We start from the raw sequence: 20,621 nt of genomic DNA on the forward strand, positions 1-20,621 counted from the left end.
TCATTTCTAATATTCTAAAACTATTGCATTTGGATTGGTTACCAAAAACAATAATGATTGTTTTACTTTTACCATCTGCTTAGTTATTGATCCATGATGATGTGCCATTAGCTAAATTTCCATTAATTAAAAAAAGTATGTTCTTATGCTCACCTAGCTTCACAAATTGTCTCATTATCATTATTCTTTTGATGATAGAATAATCATCAACTTTAATTCATTGGACAGATGGATCATGCTGAATTATTCTAAGATCTAACATACAATGTCCAAATTACTAAGCGCTTTTTCACATACCATCACACTTAATTCTTATTTCACCCCAGAGATGCCTTGCTACTCCCACATTACAGATGAGAAAACTAATGGTAATTTCACCCCAGAGATGCCTTGCTACTCCCACATTACAGATGAGAAAACTAAAACTAATGGTAAAACAAGTTAAACATCAGTTCAAAGTTATACCAATATGACTGGGAAACATAAAAACCCAACTTTTCTCACTTTAGAGCCAGTGTGGGTTCCCTGTTGGCCTAGCTTTCTCCACTACTCGTACTGGTTTGCTTTTGGGCCCCAGCAATGTTCTGCTTCCACACACTGGTTATTCTTACCTGGATATATTTTTGAACTTTTTTTTATTGAACTGAATCTACTTATTTGGCACTTCCAGATAATCACCTGCTCAGTGGAGCTAGCTGCCTTGGTAAGATACTTCCACTTTCCTTGCCTCAGTCCTTCCTTCTGGAAAGTGAGAATTTGGTAGCATCTTCCTCAAATAAGTATTCAATGAGGTAACACATAATACATATAATATATATGTTTTAGAAGTGCCTGCCACTTAAGTGTTCAGCAAATACTAGTTTTTAATCTCATCTCTCAATACGAGAAATAAGACTATTGTTTCTTTTCAAACATGGCTTTGCAATGTCTACACAGTATAAAAAGCTCCATTATGCAAGAAGGAATGCTCCATACTGGCGGTTATCTCCTCTTCACTATAGATCTTCCACTGTTCAAGTGCCATCAAAATGCCCTGGCTGGTAAGCACAGGAACTGGATAAAAAGGCACTGAGGTCAGATAAAAGGGATCTCGTAGTTAGCAAAAGCTTCAGACTCCATTTGCTGACACCCACTTCAGAACTCCTCTTTGAAAGGTCTTCTCAGTCCCTGATTTAGCTGTGTAAATGAACTTCCCCTCCAAGTAGTTTTAGATGGGACACTGGATTTGGACAGTTGAATTGGCCCCATCATAAAATGCTGGTTTCAGTAACGGTGCCTCAGTAGGAAAGCGACTGGCAAGAAACACTGTCCTCCCTTTTCCAGCCCCCACTTCTCCAACGAAAGGAATAAGACATCAGTACCCTTCCTTCCTCCCTATCCTGTCTTCAGCTTTTGGCCTTTTTATTACCTATTAAAATATCTCCACAAGCAAAGCCAGAGAATGCTTGAATGTCTATGCTTTAGAAACACCAGCCAAAATTGTGAAGGCAGCCCACATTGGAAAAATTGATTAAAATGAGATCCTTGAATCAGCAGATGTGATTTATGACATTCCTTCTTTTGTCATAGGAACACAAGGGGGCCTGCAGAGTGTAGTGAATAAACAAAACAAAACAAAAAAACAAAGCCTGTGAACCTGGTGAGTTTTGAAGCAGCATGTTAGTTTTGTCAATGATCAGGCTTGTGATCTCAGATAACTGCTCTAAGCCTGGGTATCTTCACTTGTCAAATGGAAAAGAAATCTGCTACATTGTAGGTAGTTGTCAGACATAATAAGAAGTGCCAATTACAGAACTTGGCATATGATAGGTGCTCAAAAAACGGTAGCTCTTACTATTATCTGGAAATACCAATTATACACAATGATAGCCTGGAAAATAAAACAATGTTAACTTTCAGAGTACAATCTTAAATATATGAACAAGGAATTTCTTGCTAATCTTTGTAGGAAGGTGACTAATGATCTCTCTTTTTTTTAATTTTTTTTTTTTGAGATGGAGTCTCGCTCTGTTGCCCAGGCTGGAGTGCAGTGGCGTGATCTCGGCTCAATGCAAGCTCCACCTCCTGGGTTCACGCCATTCTCCTGCCTCAGCCTCCCGAGTAGCTGAGACTACAGGTGCCTGCCACCACACCCAGATCATTTTTTTGTATTTTTAGTAGAGACGGGGTTTCACCATGTTAGCCAAGATGGTCTCGATCTCCTGACCTCGTGATCCACCCACCTCGGCCTCCCAAAGTGCTGGGATTACAGGCATGAACCACTGCGCCCGGCCTGATCTCCTTATTCCTAAATACGATCAATAAGTTATTTCAGGTTTTGGTGTCCTTGACATCTTGTTACCTCTTGTAACTAAGCCTCTGCCTCCTTGGAAAATTCTCTTTGCTTGATTTCATGGCACAGGGATAGCCAGAATTCTGATAAAATTCATTTAAAAATTGGCTCCAATCCTGTGCCCCGTCCCAGTTCTTCAGTGGGGCAGACTAACATAATTATCTTCCGTGGAGGAGCAATAGGTTTAGTGGGATGGAATGAAAAAGGGCTTCTGCCCTCCACCTTGGGGTTATTTGGGACTTTTTCCCTTTAGTGTGTTATCTGTTAATGTAATGTAATTTTCATGATTTTGTGGGGTTTTTTTGTGATTGTGCATAATGAATGAGTGTATATTTTTTCCTAGCTACCTCACAATGATACAACCCTACATTTCTTACCAACTGACATTTTTTGGAGATTGGATTTTTGTACCTCGTTCACCATGGTAAGCCAAGGTTAGTATTTGTATTGTACAGTATTCTGCAGTAGAATCCTTCCTTATTCGTACAGAGGAGTGGTATAACTTCATGATTAGCAGCATAAGTTCTGGAGCCAGATTACCCAGGTTTGAATGCTGGCTCTACCACTGTGCGCCTTAATAACTGTGCGCCTTAATTTTCTCATCTGTAAAATGGGTATAATAACAGTATTACCTCATAGACTTGTTGTGAAAATTAAACTAGTTAAATAGTGTAAAGTGTTTTGAAATTGTTCAAGGTACAGAAAAATGCCTATTAAATGCAATGTATTATGGTCATACACTTTCCCTGGCCACTCTTTTCTGTATACTGGTGTACTAGTCTGTTCTCACACTGCTATAAAGGACTACCTGAGACTGGCTAATACATGAAGAAAAGAGGTTTAATTGGCTCACAGTTCCACAGGCTGTATAGGAAGTATGGCTGGGAAGCCTTAGGAAACTTATAATCATGGCGGAATGGTGAAGGGGAAACAAGCACCTTCTTCACATGGTGGCAGGGGAGAGAGAGAGAGAGTGAAACACGAAGTACGATACACTTTTAAACCATCAGATCTTGTGAGAACTCACTCACGATCACGAGAATAGCAAGAGGGATTCTGGCCTCATAATCCAATCACCTCCCACCAGGCCCCTCCTCCAATTTTACCTGAGATTTGGGTGAGGACACAAATTCAAACCATATCAACTGATGACATTTGGATCTATTTCTTCAACCCAGTCTCTCTCTGGAACTCCAGGGTAATTCTCATCTCACAGTTGAATAATTCGTTTTCATATGCAAATGAGAAGATGTCATTTCCTTCTCTGAAATGCCTTTATTTGTGACCTCTATGGTTCAGGAAAGGTACCATCATCCAAGCAGCATCTCAGCCAGAACTCGGGCGTCGTCATTCTGACTCCTTCATCACATTTACTAGTCGTCAAGTCTTGCCTTCTAATTATCTTTCTAGTGTGTCTTTTTTTAAATCCCCATTGCCTCTAACTTAGTTGAGGCCATCAGACTTTATTGTTTAGTCACTGGATGACCCTTGGAAATGACTCCACCTGTTTGCCATGTTGCCTGATTCCATTCTTTTCGTGACCGCCAGAGTGATGAATCTAAAGCCACAATCTAAACCTATTATTCCTTGGACTGAAATTTTTCAGTGGTCTGCTGATGTCTCTGATTAAAACTTAAGTCCAAAGCTTGGTTTTAAGACTGCCACAGTCTGGCCACAGCTCACCTCTCCTGCCACAGAACTTGCTCTCCAGCCCAGGGAACTACTTGCAGATGCACCATAAACGTTCTCAATCTCTGGTACTTTGCATATGTGGGCTGTTTTAAGACAATGTTCCTCTTCTTTCTTCCTTCTCAAGTGGTTGATACATGCTTGTCCATCAGGATTTGGAATTGACATTAGGTTCATCTATGAAAGCTTCCCTAATACCCAAGATTGAATTGAAGGCTTTTCTTACGTGTTCCCACAGCACAGGCATCAGCCCTTTGTGGCATTTGCAATATAGTATAGTGGGTAGCTTCCTGGTGATGAAGCAAGACTTTCTTGTTTGAATCTTGGCTTTGTCACTCAGTAGCTCAATAAGCTTTAACTTAAGCTTTAGGTTCTTTAACCTCTCTGTGCCTCACGGCAATATTAATAGTTCCTGGAGTAGATAGAGAAAATGATCACAAATTCTTCCCTCCTCTGTATCTATCTTGCCTTAGATTTTTCAGGCTGTTAAAACAAAACACCACACATTGAGTAGGTTAGAAATAACAAAAATTTAACTCTCACAGTTCTGGAGATTGAAAAGTCCAAGATCAAGGTGCCAGCAGATCCAGTGTCTGGTGAAGCCCAGATTTCTAACTCATAGTTGGTTCCTTCTCGCCGTGTCCATACATGGTAGAAGGAATGAGCTAGTTCTCTGGTCTTTTTTTTTTTTTATAAGGGCATTAATCCCACTTATGAAGGCAGAGCCCTTATTACCACACAACCTCAAAAAAGACCCCCTTCAAACACTGTTACCTTAGGGGTTGGTATTTCAACATATGAATTTGGGGGTACACAAACACTCAAACTATAGCATATCCCTTTCCAATATGCCATTGTAATTTCCTCCATCAAATTTAAACTCTTTCTTCCTGCCTTGAATCTGGGCTGGCCTTGTCACTTGCTCTGGCCAATGGGACAGTAGCAAATGTGTCCCAGGCAGAGGCTTGGAAAATGCTGTACAATGGCACCTACTCCCTCTTGCTGCTCTTGGGAACTCTGCAGCTACCATCAAATGAAGAAATACAGGCTAGTCATCCGGATGGTGACAGAGACATGGTCCAGTTGTACCTATTACTCCAACCACTTGCATGACACGTAAGATGACCATATCTCTGCCAGCTGGCCACAGATGCATGAGTGAGCCCAGATGAGCACAGCCTACATTGGCAGACCACATAATTGTGAGCTAAACCAATAATTATGTTAAGCCATTATGTTTGGGGGAGGTTTCTTATATAGCAAAAACTAACATATGACTCATGGATCATGAATATTGGATAAGTTAACACATACAAAATACATAGAGAGTGCTATATAAGCATTCATTTTTCTTACTAAAGTTGCTTATTTCCTTGTGCAAATCTGCCACTAGAATGCTGGCTCCTTGAAGGAAGGGACTCTTTCTTTTCCCCTTTTAACATCTTCCCTACACAGTGCCTGGCTTGACACATGGTATGAATGATTCAAGATTCTTAGGTCGTTGTCAAAAACCAACAAAGGAAATAAAATATAAATGACTTTTCATCTCAGATGACCTTGTTATCCAGTAGTCTACGATCTTATTTCTTTATCCCCACTCCCCTCACCACCACCATCCCTGAGTTCTTATTGACAACTTGAAACCTAATGAGACAATAAACAGTTCTATCCATGTGAGTAGAACTGACACAAAAGTGAAACAAGGTTGTCTCACTAAAGTGCAGCGAATTGATTGTGATTGTGTCCTTAAAACTGAGTCTGCTTCCATGATTAGGGGTGTATCTTTCATTGCATGTTCCCTAACTCTCCCAAAATCCAAATGTGCTTGTTCTGTAAGCATTCACTCTTCCAACATAGTTAGGTTTTCTCTCTTTGATACCATTTTATCACATCACCTATCTAAAAGACTCTGGACCTTAAAAAATCTAATGGCATTGAGACTTAGAGGGTCTCAGTCTTCCTTTTCCATTGTTTTCTTCATTTGTTGGCGGGCTGTTAACTAACACCTGAATTTGAGTGTCAAGTTCTTCATTAATATTTTGATGTGTATATGCGGCAGTTTCACTATTCAAGTCTGACAGACTGTTAGATCGAGTTTTGAATTTTCTAGGCCCAGACTGTGGCATTTTTGTTTGTTTTTTTACCTTACTCTGAAGAAATAGGTTCTCAGTCTTCCTATAATACCTCTAATTTGTATAAGGGATTTTAATTTTACTAATGAATTTTAAAACAAAACAAATTAAACATTAATTCCCCAAAGTACCAATTTAATGAATAAATCTTATATATAACGAGATAATTAACTTCCATATCAACAATATAATATAGTGCTTTGAGCCACGCACACATCGGAAATACGTATTTCTCCTATTTCTTTTTTCCTTTCCAAAGACTTGATGTCTTTGAATTAGATATTGGAAGAAAATAGTCATTTAGAATAGTTTTCAGCTATGTCCAACTTTTGGTTAAAAAGAATATTCTAGGCCCGGTGCAGTGGCTCACACCTATCATCCCAGCACTTTGGAAGGCCGAGGTGGGTGGATCACCTGAGGTCAGGAGTTCGAGACCAGGCTGGCCAAGATGGAGAAACCCTGTCTCTACTAAAAACACAAAAAATTAGCCAGGCATGGTAGCGGGCACCTGTAATCCCAGCTACTTGGGAGGCTGAGGCAGGAGAATCGCTTGAACCTGGGAGGTGGAGGTTGCAGTGAGCAGAGATCACACCATTGCACTCCAGCCTGGGCAACAAGAGCAAATCTGTCTCAAAAAACAACAACAAAAAAGAATATTCTAGAAATAGATTCATTTAGTCATAACAACATCTCTTTTGAACAGTTTTATTCAAACTGTTAGCAGACAAACCAGCAAATTCTTACTTTTCAAGGATTGATTTTTAGTCTTCATACAGGAAAATGAGTAATTAAAGAAAATACAAGGATAAAAGGTATAAAGTGATTTGGAATTTAATGAACCTATCTACCAATTATAACATATTCAAGTATAGAACCTAGAGATATGGAATTTACGTAAAACCTTTTCAGCATTAACCTCATTAATGATATTTAAGTTTTTGCAGAACTATCTGGTTAAACTAAATCTCCATTCTGAAGCAAATCCTCTAATCACCTCTCCTGCTACGTACAGAATGTAGCCAGTGGATTTCCTGAAGTCCACAAGTCAAGGGTCATTGCAATGAAGTGAAATAATAACTTTACATCTGTAATATGGACTTATCCTGCAAGACAAAGTTGCAAGGCAAACCTGACTTTTGATGCTTAGAGACTTATACTTCATTTGGCAGTATTCCAGCTTTTATAAACTTGGCAAACCTTATAGAAGCAAGTGCTGAAAGATGTCAGATGATGAAGGTTTGTGACCTGGCTGCATCCCACATGTCTTGTGAAAATAAGTCTCTTAATCTCCATGGGCTTCAGTTTCTTCTTCTGCAAAATGGGGATTATAAAATTTGAGCTGTCAACTTTTCAGAGTTGTGAAGATCAGATAAGGAACTGAATATAAAAATCCCACAGGAAGGTTGGAATTAACTTGGCAGCTCTAAAATGTTTACCTCATTTTTGTTTCATTATGGCACATTAATATTTCCTTTAATGTTAGGATCTCAAAGAAGATTATTTTACCTGATTATTATAATACAAGAGATTAAAAATCAGAAATAAATTTGCAAGTGTAGTCCGATGATCAAGGTTAGGGATATTTGCTGCTTGAAACCTAATGAGATAATAAGTGATTCTATTCATGTGAGTAGGGCTGACATAAAAATGAAGCTGGATTGTCTCATTAGGGTAAAGTGCAGTGAGCTGATTGTAACACTAGCCTCTTCTTCTGCTCAGTGAGCTCTGCATGGCTCCAAGGGAGCCCAAGGTATCTAAGTAAACAAACACAAAGCTGTGCCCAGTGTGCTGTCGAGCAGGACTTCTCTCTTTTTTTTTCTTTTTTTTTTTTTTAAGGCAGGGTTTTTCACTCTGTTACCCAGGCTGGAGTGCAGTGGTGCCATCATAGCTCACTGCAGCCTCGACCTCCTGGGCTCAGGTGATCCTCCTCTCTCAGCCTCTTGAGTAGCTGGGCGCCACTACTCACAGGTGTGAGCCACCATGCCTGGCCAATTTCTCTGAATTATTTGTAGAGATGGGGCTTACTATGTTGACCAGACCAGTCTCAAACTCCTGAGCTCAATCAGCCCTCCTGCCTCAGCCTCCCAAAGTGCTGGGATTACAGGCACGAGCTACCACGCCCAGCCTTCTCACATTTTATTGTGCTTACCTGGAACCACCTGAGGATGTTGTTAAAATGATGATAGTGATTAAGGAGGTCTGAGGCAGGGCCCCAGATTCTGAATGCCTGACAAGCTCACAGGTGATGCAGATGTTGGTGGATTTCAGACCACACTTTCTTGCCTCTAGTGTAGAGTAGTGATTTCTCAAAGTATGATCTTAGGGTATATATTAGTCTGCTTGGGCTACCACAACAAAATACTACAGGCTATGTGGTTTAAACAACAGAAGTTTACCTTCCCACAGTTCTGCAGGCTGGAAGTCCAAGGTCAAGGTGTCAGTAGAGTTCTATTTACACTGAGGGCTCTCTTCCTGGCTTGCAGACGGCTGCTGTGTCCTCACATGGCCTTTCTTCTGAGTGATTTCTTTTTTTTCCTCTTCCTCTAAGGCCACCTCTTCCTCTAAGATTAGGCCTCCTATCTAAACTATGGACTTTAGTTAAAAATAATGTATCATTGGCTCAATTGTAAAAATGTACCACACTAATACCAGATGTTAACAGGGAAAACTCGGGGAGGGGTTACTGGAGAGAGGGTACATGGGAAATCTGTATGCTCGTTTTTTCTTTTGAAAACCAAAAAGTGCTCTAGAAGTCTATTAATTAAAAAATAAATTACATTCTAAGATCTCCCCACCAAACTCAGTGAATCCATCCACAGGCTGGAGCAGAGGAGTTTTTAATCTAACTGTTTAGGTGATTCTTATGTATGTTAAAGTTTAAGAACCATCAAGAAGCAACTGAAAGCTATAGTGTTTTAATCAGATGAATGTGAGTTCAAATCTCAGCTGCACCTCTTCACAGCTGGCTGTCTTTGGGCTACTTAACCTCTCTGAGTCTCAGTCTCATTTTAAAATCAGGGTAAGAAAAAGTATATATGATGATTTTTCTTAGAACTAATTCATACAATGACATAGAGTTTTTAGCACAGTGCATAGGTGCATAGTGTAAGTGCCTCAACAATTATGAAATAATAGAAGTTTTACTGTTACTGCCTAAGTTCTGGTGAGCCAGGGAGAATTGTGCCAAAATGTAACGGGCTTTCAGAAAAGACAAAGCAATAAAGGTAATAAGCAATAAAAAATCAGGAAATAATAAAAGTAATGCTGGATGCTTCTACAACATTCCATGGTTTATATATAGCTTTCACTTTCATTCCCTGACTTGATCCTGACAATGACCTTGTGAAGCAGAAATTCCCCTTTTTACAGAAGAGGAACTGAAGCTTAGAAATGATCAGTGACTTTCTGGAGGACACAGAACTAGGAAATGTCAGAGTCTAGAGCATCAAAATTCTAGTCCAGGGTGACAGTACACTGTAGTAATTAAATGTGGGGGCTCTTGAGTCAGACTGTTGGGTTCAAAGCCCAGATATACCGATCACTATTATAAAACTGGCAAACCAGTTCCCTTCTCTGAGGCTTAATTTCTTCACTAGTTAAATAGAGATAATAACAGTGCTTATCTCCCAGTGCTTTGTAAAGATTAAATGAAATAATGTTCATAAACTCTGAGATTCATGGCTGGCACATGGTGAGTTTCCTATTTCTGCACTCAATTTTGAATATGGTTCCTTGAGGGAAAAATACGCATCCATGCTATACAGAAAGTAATTTAGGGTTAGTCAGAGAAGGTGGCAATGTTTGTGCGTGTGTCTTGAGGTTGGGAAGACAGGCTAGGATTGCTACAGCCTCGGAGGAGTAATAAGAAGCTGGCACAGCATGCTGTGGCCTATGAAGCTCTTCTCTATAACTATTTGAAGTACTTAAGAGCCAATAAGGAGATGGTACAAGCAAGACAGAGACATCCTGGACTTTCGGTCCCAAATATCAAAAATGACAGTGAATGTGGCAGTAAAAAGATAATTATTCTGTGATGTTTGGCAATGACTAAGAATCCAAGTAAAAAGGTCTGGATTTGGAATTTGTAGTAGCTAAAATCCCATACAAATATTTTGGAAATATATTAATATATTAATATTATATATTGATTATATTATATAATACAATATTTATATATTAATATATTACAAACTTCTTCAGCTCAGTGTCTACTTTACATGATTTGGTTGTCTTCTTTATAATTAGTCAAGGGGTAAACATTTAGTAGGGCCAACATGGGCAGATATTCATTGGATAAGATTTGAAGGGTAGTTTGGTCCAACAAAATGTTCTGCATATTTTGGAGATGAAAAAGGAGTTGTGTATTACTTCCCACACTGTGAGGGAAGTTTGCTTAGACCTGTTGTAGACTATAGTGGTGCCATTTCTTCTTTGAGTTCATCATGACAAAATATGATGATGATAATGGTGATAACTATTACGATGGTAGCTCTTACTGACTCTCTGTGCCAGGGGCCATCCTAAAAAGTTTACATATGCTGCCTCATATAATCTTTCCCAATAGTTAAGTAGACACTATTCTTTTCTTTACTTTTTTTTTTTTTTTTGAGACGGAGTCTTGCTCTGTTACCCAGGCTGGAGTGCAATGGCATGATCTCGGCTCACTGCAACCTCCGCCTCCCAGGTTCAAGTGATTCTCCTGCCTCAGCCTGTTGAGTAGCTGGGATTATAGGCATGCACCACCACACCTGGCTAATTTTTGTATCGTTAGTAGAGTCGGGGTTTTACCGTGTTGGCCAGGCTGGTCTCGAACTCCTGACCTCAGGTGATCTGCCCACTTCGGCCTCCCAAAGTGCTGGGATAACAGGCATGAGCCACCTTGCCCGGCTGACACTATTATTTTCTTCATTTTAGAGTAAGAAAACTGAGGGAGGTTATTAGTCTTCAAACATACAGCTTGTTCACAGTTGGAACTGGAATTCCAACCCAGGCTGCAGAATCCAAACCAGCATGCTCAAGTAGCTTTAGAAGTCATCATATAGAAGATAAAATTTGGAGTTGGACAAGTATTAGTGATTCAAAGTTGTGGGTGGTTTCTGGAAACAGTGCTAGCTACAGAAAAAGAGAAAGAAGTAGTTGGTCAGTAAGTTGGAAGTTTGCTATGAGAAGTCTGCAGAAGAAGGAGAAGGTGGCACGCGACAGAATCGAATGATTGAATCTGATAGAATGGGCAGCGAGAAGACTTGTTATGAGGAAGCTGGCAAGTGGGAAGAATGCATTGGCTGTAAAAGTATGCAGACAAAATTCAATAAATGTTTACACTGCACATGATCACATCCTCTCTCACTCTCTCTCCTGTTACCCTTTCCTTCTCTCAATGTACTTCAGCCCTGTCAGCTTCTTGGTTGCCCTGCAAACATGCTGTTCTTATGTTAGCTCTTGCTGTTCTCTCTGCTTGGAAGATCTTTTTCCCTTGAGATGCCCATAGCTGGCTCCTCACTTTCATCAGGTTTCCACTTAAGTGTTGCCTCTTTCATAAAGCCCTCATGGACCCCCTATATAAAAGTGATCTCCCTAGCAGATCACTTCCGATTCCTTGATTTATTGTCAGTCTCTCTGCCTTCTAGATAGTCAGCCAATAACTGAGGGTCTTTGTTGTATTCACTGGTATCCCAGTGCCTATAATTATGACTTGTACACAGCAGTTACTAGATGTTTGCTGAATAATGAAAAAACAACTGTTTAGTGAAGGCCAACTATGTGCAAGGAAGTTTTCTAATTGCTTTGTCAATATAATATTGTTCTCAACTTCAAGAATCAGGGTTGCCTGTCTTTATACAGTGATTGCTACATGCCAGCCACGGCTCTAAGCCCTTTGCATCTATTGATTTTCTTAAATCCTCACAACAAAACAATAATGTAGGTACCAGTTATAGCTGATATTTGTACCAGGCCACACGATTATGAAGTAGTGGAACTAGGATTTGAACCCAGACAATGGGGGTGTCAGCATCTGTCTCCTTAACAATGAACTAAAAGAGTAAGAGGCTCTCAAGAAATATACAAATACATGCTGTAAGGGCTGAAAGGACTAAATAAATCGCTCGTGGGTTTGGGGGTGGGGAGAAGGGCAATAAGGTGTCAATTGAGACCTACTTGGAGAAGGGGAAGATTTCACTTGGTGACAGTGTGTATAAATAATCCAGCAGCCATAGGGAGGGCAAACAGTTTCACAAACACTTAGAAGTGGCTTCCACCCAAGTCATGGCCAACTGACCTTGCAGCTGAGAGTGAGAGGGAATTTTAATTCAGTTTGCCTGGAGAACGCGTCAACTTGACCTTTCTTCTGAAAAGAGAGGCTTCATGCACTTGACTCTTGGGGACACAGAAATCTGCATTTTAATTTTGACTTCTCAAACAGTAACCATGGCCACAAGTGATCTACTGGTTTCTCTTTACCTTCCCAACTATTCCCGGCCTTACGGTGCTTTAGAAGGGCAAATGACCCTTGGGGTGGTGAGCGATACCTCCTGGTTGACCTGCCTGGGAGATCTCAGATGAAACCCCCCACATGGATGCTTCTCCAAAATGCCACCAGTCTATGCCACCCCCTCTCTCCAAGGTGGTACTCTGCACCTCGGCCCTGCGATGCTCACCTGGAGTCTAGAGCCAGTGTTTCCCCACACTTAGCAGAGTAGCATGACCGGTTCTAGCTTCAATGGGGAAAGTTTCCTGCCTAGGAGTTCTGGCGCTCTGCCCGGCTCCGGAGAAGGGCATCTCCTTGCGCTTCCTCTCTGGTGTCCTTCGAACTCAACCTAACTTTGTGCAGCAGTGTTTCCAGTCTAGCTGTCCGAGTTGGAGCCCCTGGGGGACGCAGCGGCGCGTTGAGAAGGCGCGGCGCCTTCGAGCCCCTCCCCAGAGCAGGCGCTGCTCGCAGTGACAAGGGGTCCTAGGGGCGCTCGCTGAGAGCCGCTGGCAACTCCCGGGGGTGCCCTGCCCAGCCCGAAGTCACCTCGGGTCTCTTTCGGGTCCATCTGCTCTGTCGCCAGAGGCACCGCGCCACCCGCTGCGCTTTCCTTTCCCCGCACCACCACCCCCTGCACCCCCAGTCCGGTGACTTGGCAGCAGGTGGCAGGGGCGGCGCCCACGCGGGCGAGGGGCTAGGGTCCCCGCACTCGAGCCGCCCGTGCAGCCCGCCCGCTTCCAGCCGCCGGCGCCGAGCTGCCTGCGCCTCGGCCTCCCGCGCAGCCCCGCGCGCCCCCGCCGCCAAGGGCCGCGCAGCGCCCTCGGCGCCCCCCGCCGGCCTCCGCCCGCACTTGCAGCCGGCTCCGCGCGCCCTGCCAGCTGCCGCCGCCGAAGCTCTTGCTCCCAGCGCCACGGACGCCCCCGGGCTAAGCGGCGGTGCGCTCCCGTGCAGACCTGTCGACAGACGCCCCTGGCCGGTGGGCTCTCGAGTCTCGCTCCTGCACCCTGCGTCCCCAGACATGAATGTGAGGAGGGTGGAAAGCATTTCGGCTCAGTTGGAGGAGGCCAGCTCCACAGGCGGTAGGATGCAATAAGCTTGCGAGCGGGCGCCCGCTTCCGCCCTCCTTCCCTAGCGAGCCAAGACGGCTGCCCCTTCCCTTCCTCGGCTGGGAACGCTTGTTGCCTTCGCTGCATGAGACACAGTCACCTAGCGTGACTGGGAAGGGGAGGTGGGAGCGGCAGGACTGGGGTGCAAAGGAGAGGGGGGTGCATGCAAGATCCAGGTCGGGGAAGAAAAGATGTTTGAAGTGTGTTTGAAACTCGCCGGTGGCAGGGTCCCCTGCGATCCTGTGCGTACTTTTGCCTTCTCTGAAAATTTCCGAGGTTGTTTATGCATCCACCAGATGACTCCAGACCGCACGCTTCCTTCCCCTAACACCTGGGGGTTAATGAGCTGAAATAGTATTGATACTCTCCTTCCACTTTTCCTTCGTGCCCCCACACGTTTCTTCATTACAACTGTATTTTTGTCCCCTGGTAATGTACTGGCGGCATCTTGCCCACGTCAGATTCTGAAGCAGGAGCGTATGGCTTGTTTTATGGCTAGCTTCAGTTTAGTGTGTTCAGAGAAAATGGTCCTCAGTGACACTTGCAAATAATTTATATACAGTACAGACTTGGAAAGGTATCGGGCACTGTGTTGGGAGCTTGGCTTTCAGAGAAACGTGCGTTCTGCGAAAGCAGGGAGAAATGTTTTGCTGTTTGGTGGGATCCATAGAGAAATAGGGGACGATGCCCTCCCACAAAGCGTCTTGGGTTGCATCGATTTGTTATTAGGTGGTTTTGATGTGTACAGAGTATTTTACAGGAGCCAGAAATAGAATGGAAGTGATTTTGGGGCACATGAGAGTGATAAAGGGCTGGACCTCTCCCGGATTACATAAGCTAATGGGGCACATATGGCTATAGCATGGTTTGCGTTTAGAGGGTGAAAAACTTGGACTCGAGGGCTGTAAACTTGCAAGGGAAGAGGTGTTTCCACTTGCTGCATTGCTTAGTACTCAGGGAAATGGAGTCACCTCAACAACTTGAGTCAATCATTCGAATTTATGGCCATGAGAAATGGAAATGGACACCCTCCCTTTCTCTTCTTCACTCCAATAGTTAAGGTCATTGTAACCGGGAGGACACTAGTCTCACTTGAATATGAAATTTTAAACAGAACAGTCTTAATCCTTTTGTACTGGAAAAAGTAATATGAACATCACCTGTAAAGCCCCACATTTGACTTGTAACTGTGTTTAGTTCTGTTTTCACTTATGCCCACTCATTACGAGCCAAGCATATGTAGAATATCTCTTGTGAGAAATACTTACAATCTTTAAGAGATCAAATATTTCCTGAGTGGCGTGTTTAATGTAGAGGGCTGAGTAGTTGTTGGGTGTTGAGTTGAGTTCGTAGGGTCTCTGTCTTTGCAGTTCTTTAGAATAAACAGGGTAGAGGGCTAGCGCTGTCCTATTAGAGACTCATTCACACACACGGCAGCCCAGGGAACTCAAGACTGGAGCAGATGGCAGGAATGTCGTCTCAGGATCTGGATGGCTTGCATTGCTTGGCTCCTCAGTGACCACAGCTCTTTGACTGTGCCTGTTCTTCCATCAACTGGGTGGGGATTGAATCAGCATGTCTAGTCTATGCACAGGGCCATGGGTGGCCATAATCACTATAAATGAGAAATGAAGATGAAGTCACACCTGGGGAGTACTATACATTTAAAAAAGCAAACCGTTTAGTGCTTCTCCAGAATCAGCATGTGTTCACTTTTTATTTAGAGAACAGCAATATGCTGATTTATACCTTGGCTAAGGTGAGACCAAAGTGATGGGTTTTCTGGCTGAGAATTGATTTGACACCTGTTTCTTGAATTGTATTCACAAATTTTTAGTTGGTTGTCATAGGATGGGAAGAATAAAGAAAAAATAGTTTGGATTACCTTTTTTATTCTTGTTGATATTGCTTCAAAGCTAATATTAGAGAATGATCCCCAAATATGTAATATTATTTTCACCAAACATATGCATAAGTACTTTTCTTACTTGTGATCAGATATAGGGTGGTCTTTACTAATCCTGGGATGAGAAAGGATGATTTTTAAAGGCTTAAACTCTGTCTTCCATTTTTGTTTTAAAATGATAGTCCCGATCTCTTGTTCTCTTTCCAATAAGTAGGCTATTTATATAACTTCCAAACTATCTTGTACTATGATACAGTTTTTCCTTGAATATGTATCTCTGGGATGGAGGTTTATAAGATGATTTAGCTGGAATCTAAGCAAAATTTAACTGGAAGATCTAACTGAGAGAAATGTAGGTGGATGATAGAGAAATCAAGAATTAGAGAAGTGTGAGTCTGTGTGTGTGTGTGTATGTGTGTGTATTTTATGACCTGACTTAGAGATAGAACACTGTGAAAAATGGTTTGCTGAAAGGCAAAGAATGAAACTACATGAATGGAAAGTAGAGAGGAAATGATGGAAATGACAGAACAGAGTCGAGTTGCAATTCTGCAACTTTATAATAATTTAGTTTAAAAAGTTCATTCTGTACTCTCTTCTCAACAAGTAAACTCATCTAATATGCTAACTGATGAACACCACCTGTAAATCACTGTAATTGACGTTGTTAATGCCAGAGAGGACTGAAAATGGGCGAGTTGTGCATAAGTACATACAAGTAGAGAAGGTTTCTTACAAATTAGAGTGCTCACTTTTGCCCTGCCAGCTTCCATGTTAAACCCAAAGCCTGACCAAAATACATTTTTCATTTCATTGTCTAATCCCATTATTCTGCACTCCTGCTATAAAATCAGATGTAATCCTGCTAACAGTGGAGAGACAGAGGGAGATGATAATTCAACTATGTTTGAAAGAGAATCAGAAATAAGGTCAGAGGAAAAAAAAAACCTACAAAATTATTCATTGGTGTCCTTAATTTGTGCCATCTAACTTAGGGATGGCAGATGTTATGTGATGTAATCTACAACTAAAAATGAGGAAAATGTGTGTTTACTCAAGAGAGTAAAAAAATCTCTTCAATTTTGAATTGCCATTTGATGGATGTATCGTGGATTTGGCTTACGTTTCATGTTTTTTAAAAATAAGGCAAACTCAAATTAGTAATTCCACAAGGGTAATATTGAAAAATCTGTTTATTCTGAATCCATGAAAATCTTTTCATCATACAATCATTATTTATGTCATATAAATGTAAGGGGTGTACTAAACAAATGATAGGACGAAGTGTTGAAATTCAGCCACCCTGTCTCACCAGGGCTGAAGCTTATGCCCTCTCATAAAATAAAGCTGTGGATGGTTTGGAAATTAATGAGTCATGCAATATAAAATATGTATGCAAGATTTCTGGAGAATTGTAGGCCAGATAGTGGTTGATTGTTTTGAAGATATATTTCTGGGCTTAAATTATTAAGCCCTTCTTACTATTTTTTGTCCTTTTATTTATTTTTCGTGTTCTCACTTTTTCCAGAACACGTGAATAATATTGCTTTTCAATAATACATACCAGAATGTGCTTTTTTACTTAATAGCCTCTCTTCTTAACGACTATTTCAAGTAGATTAACGTGTGAGGCGGGGAGGGGGTTGTGGGGAGATGAGTATTTTATTTGTTCAAGGATCCTTTGCAAGTCTGAAAAATCTTTTAAAATTATATAACTGTACCCATTATTATAAATTAGTTCACCCTTGGGCATTGAAGCACCCATTTGCTTTCCAAAAGTATTCATTTGGTTAAAGGTCCTGAGGGACTTTTCTCAATTCATGTCCTCCTGAACTCACTGGGATGTTTCATGCTGTTTACCAACATGTCTTGGAAGACTGTGAGCTCTGTGAGAGCAGAAGCATTCTGTCCTGTCCACCACTTTATCCCCAGTATTGAGCATGAAGTCTGATTTGTGATATTTGCTCAACAACAGATATTGAATGAATGAAGCCTTTCCCACTTGCACTGAATTATTCTCCTTTCTCTGATTTCTCTCAGATCTCTCTTTTTTTTTTGAGACAGAGTCTCATTCTGTTGCCCAGGCTGGAGTGCAGTGGTGTGACCTTGGCTCGCTGCAATCTCTGCCTCTTGGGTTCAAGCAATTCTCCTGCCTCAGCCTCCCAAGTAGCCAGGATCACAGGTGCGCCCGACACCATGCCCGACTAATTTTTTTTTCTTTCTTTCTTTTTTTTTTTTTGTATTTTTAGTAGAGATGGAGTTTCACCATGTTGGCCAGGCTGGTTTTGAACTCCTGACCTCAAGCGATCTGCCCGTCTCGGCCTCCCAAAGTGCTAGGATTACAGGCGTTAGCTACCGCGCCCAGCCAGATCTCCTTTTATGATACTTACTTCCTCTTTTTGCCCATTTTGTGCAGCCTTTCACATGGTTGTCTTTTAATTATCTTCTCCCTCTATACTCTCTTCCTAATCAAAGTGTGGCTTTGATTCTTATTTTGATGGGGAGTTATCTCTTGAGTGTATAGTCTGCTCCATTCCTCTTCTGCTGGTCAGACTCATAAGAAAGTTTTACCAGCACCTTAAAGTCAGTATGTCTAAAAAGACATGCTCTATCTTCTAAAAACAATTATTGTGGCAACATTTTTTGAGGCATGTTGTTAAAAAAAAAAAAAGCAAAAGAGTCTTCTTCTCTATGGTATTCTCATCATGATGAATAAGTCACCAAGACTTATTGGTTCTTTCTGTATTTTATATCTGTCTCTTCCTTCAATTTCCATTTCTACCACCAAGACTACGTTCTCAGCATCCTTTCTAGGCCATGATGGTTACATCCTATTTGCACTAACTGCTTCTCCCCACTCAAAACCAACTAAATTTACTGAAACCTAACTTGAGTCATAGAATTCTCCTGCACAAAATCTTTTAATGCCCCCCTCCATTACTTATAGAATCAAAAATACAAATTCCTTAGCTTGATTTTCAAGGTTCCTACAATGCAGTGATAGCTTTCCATCCTAACATTTTCTTTCATGACGCAGCTAGGTCTACACCTTGATCTGGCTAAACTGAACTGTTCCCTGGTCTCCAAACATATCTCTTTTTTTCTTTCTTTCTTTTCTTTTGAATCAGAGTCTCACTCTGTTGCGCAGGCTGGAGTGCAGTGGTGCCATTATGGGTCACTGCAGCCTCGAACTCCTGGCCTCAAGCAATCCTTCTGCCTCAGCCTCCTGAGTAGCTGGGACCATAACCAGCTATATCTCCTGTTTTACCCACTGCTTAGAATTAACTTCCTGCCCTCACATTGCCCGATGAAAATCTGTATATCCATCAAGACACATCTGAAATGTTGTGTCCTCCTCTTGCAGCCTTACTGATTTCTCCCTGACTCCTCCCCAAATAATTATTCTTTGAATTTTCATAAGTTTTTCTTTTATTGTTGATATAGATCTGAATGACAAGGCAGAATTAACTGGTCATAGTTTGTCTCATTTGCAGATATTCTGTTGACTTTTTGATGGCAAGTAGTACCATGCAAGAATTACTAATTTTTGTACCCCTAGTAAGCACTTGCACAATGCTTCACAAACTAGTAGACATTTAGACCAGGAATGGTGGCCCACACTTGTAATCTCAGCACTTTGGGAGGCTGAGGCTGGCAGATTGCCTGAGGTCAGGAGTTTGAGACCAGCCTGGCCAACATGATGAAACCCATTCTCTACTAAAAATACAAAAATTAGCTGGGCGTGGTGGCGGACACTTGTAATCCCAGCTACTTGGGAGGCTGAGGCAGGGAGAATCGCTTGAACCCAGGAGGCAGAGGTTGCAGTGAGCCTAGATCACACCATTGCACTCCTGCCTGGGCGACAGAGTGAGACTCTGTCTCAAAAACAAAACATAACAAAACAAAACAAAAAACTAGTAGATATTTAAACATATTGATTGAATTAAATCACATTGTCCCATGGTAGACCCACCAAAGACCAAAGTTACAATTCACATTTGATTGCATGTTAAGCCATTGGCTGGAAGTGACTTTTGGCTCCATGTCATTACATTCAGTGAACTGTGTTTATGAGCACAGTACATGGCATCAGGATAATGCTCCTTTGAACTGTGCATGTTCTTGCATCTATAGCACCATGACTATCAGAGTGCACACTGTTTCTGAAAAAGAGCTTAATAGATGCCTAGTGGTTTTGTGTATTTAGGGCAGTCATCAGTGTCGTCTTTGGGTGTTGTTGCTATGACATTGCCTCGTTCTTACTCCCTTCCAGATCAATGATCACCTCCAACATCGGTAGTCTGAGGGGCCTCACATATTCTGGCCCCTAACCCCACAAATGGTCCTTTGTAAATTTCCCCTCAGTGAGTGAATGCCTACACCACCACATCCACCACCATTATTCTCATCAGATGATAGATCCTTGCATTACAGCAGTGGATGTGGAAAGGAATGGGAAAATTTAAAAAGGTGTGGAGATGTCATTCAGTGTATATACACCCATTTCCTTAGGTACATTTCCTTTTATATCAGATTTCACAGTGAAAAATCAGGCTGTATTGAGAGGGAAGTAAGTGGGAAGTGAAAAGTGTGTCAAGGCTGAGACAGGCAGAAGTTCAGCTCCTTTGCTGTCATTGCTGTGGCTGTATCTCCTCTTCTTGCCCAGTCTTTTCACCATAGGCTGTGCTATATGCACACACATGCACATAGCATTAGAAAACCTGAAAAAGGGGTGACTATCGGTATTTAAACATGAAAGCTCTTCACACACTCTGACAATATAAGGAATAATTTGAACATGAATATAAATATAGAATTTTCCATATTGAGCATTTGGCCTTCATGCTCATGTTAAGACTGATTTTTCTTCCTGAACGAACACAGCCAGTGTGGTTGAATGGCTCTCTCATTAGAAATAGGTTGTCAGTTTAAATACCCTTTGGATATGTTATTTGGATGACCTTTTGGAAACTTCTCTCCCTCTACCTGT

General features: G+C 41.6%; 1 protein-coding gene across 4 annotated transcripts in view; it reads left to right on the plus strand.

The window, feature by feature from the left end:
* Window positions 1-13,473: 13,473 nt before the first annotated feature.
* KCNIP4 (potassium voltage-gated channel interacting protein 4) overlaps window positions 13,474-20,621 on the plus strand; it is a 1,193,209-nt gene continuing 1,186,061 nt past the window's right edge. For all 4 annotated transcript variants that reach the window (XM_003258519.4, XM_003258520.4, XM_030801363.1 and 1 more), the window contains exon 1: window positions 13,474-13,698. In XM_003258519.4, coding sequence (XP_003258567.1) covers window positions 13,638-13,698 — 61 coding nt within the window. In that variant the 5' untranslated portion in view covers window positions 13,474-13,637. The remainder of the gene's footprint in view (window positions 13,699-20,621) is intronic.

This window comes from Nomascus leucogenys, chromosome 20 (assembly GCF_006542625.1).
Source record: "Nomascus leucogenys isolate Asia chromosome 20, Asia_NLE_v1, whole genome shotgun sequence".
NCBI classification, from domain to species: Eukaryota; Metazoa; Chordata; class Mammalia; order Primates; family Hylobatidae; genus Nomascus; species Nomascus leucogenys.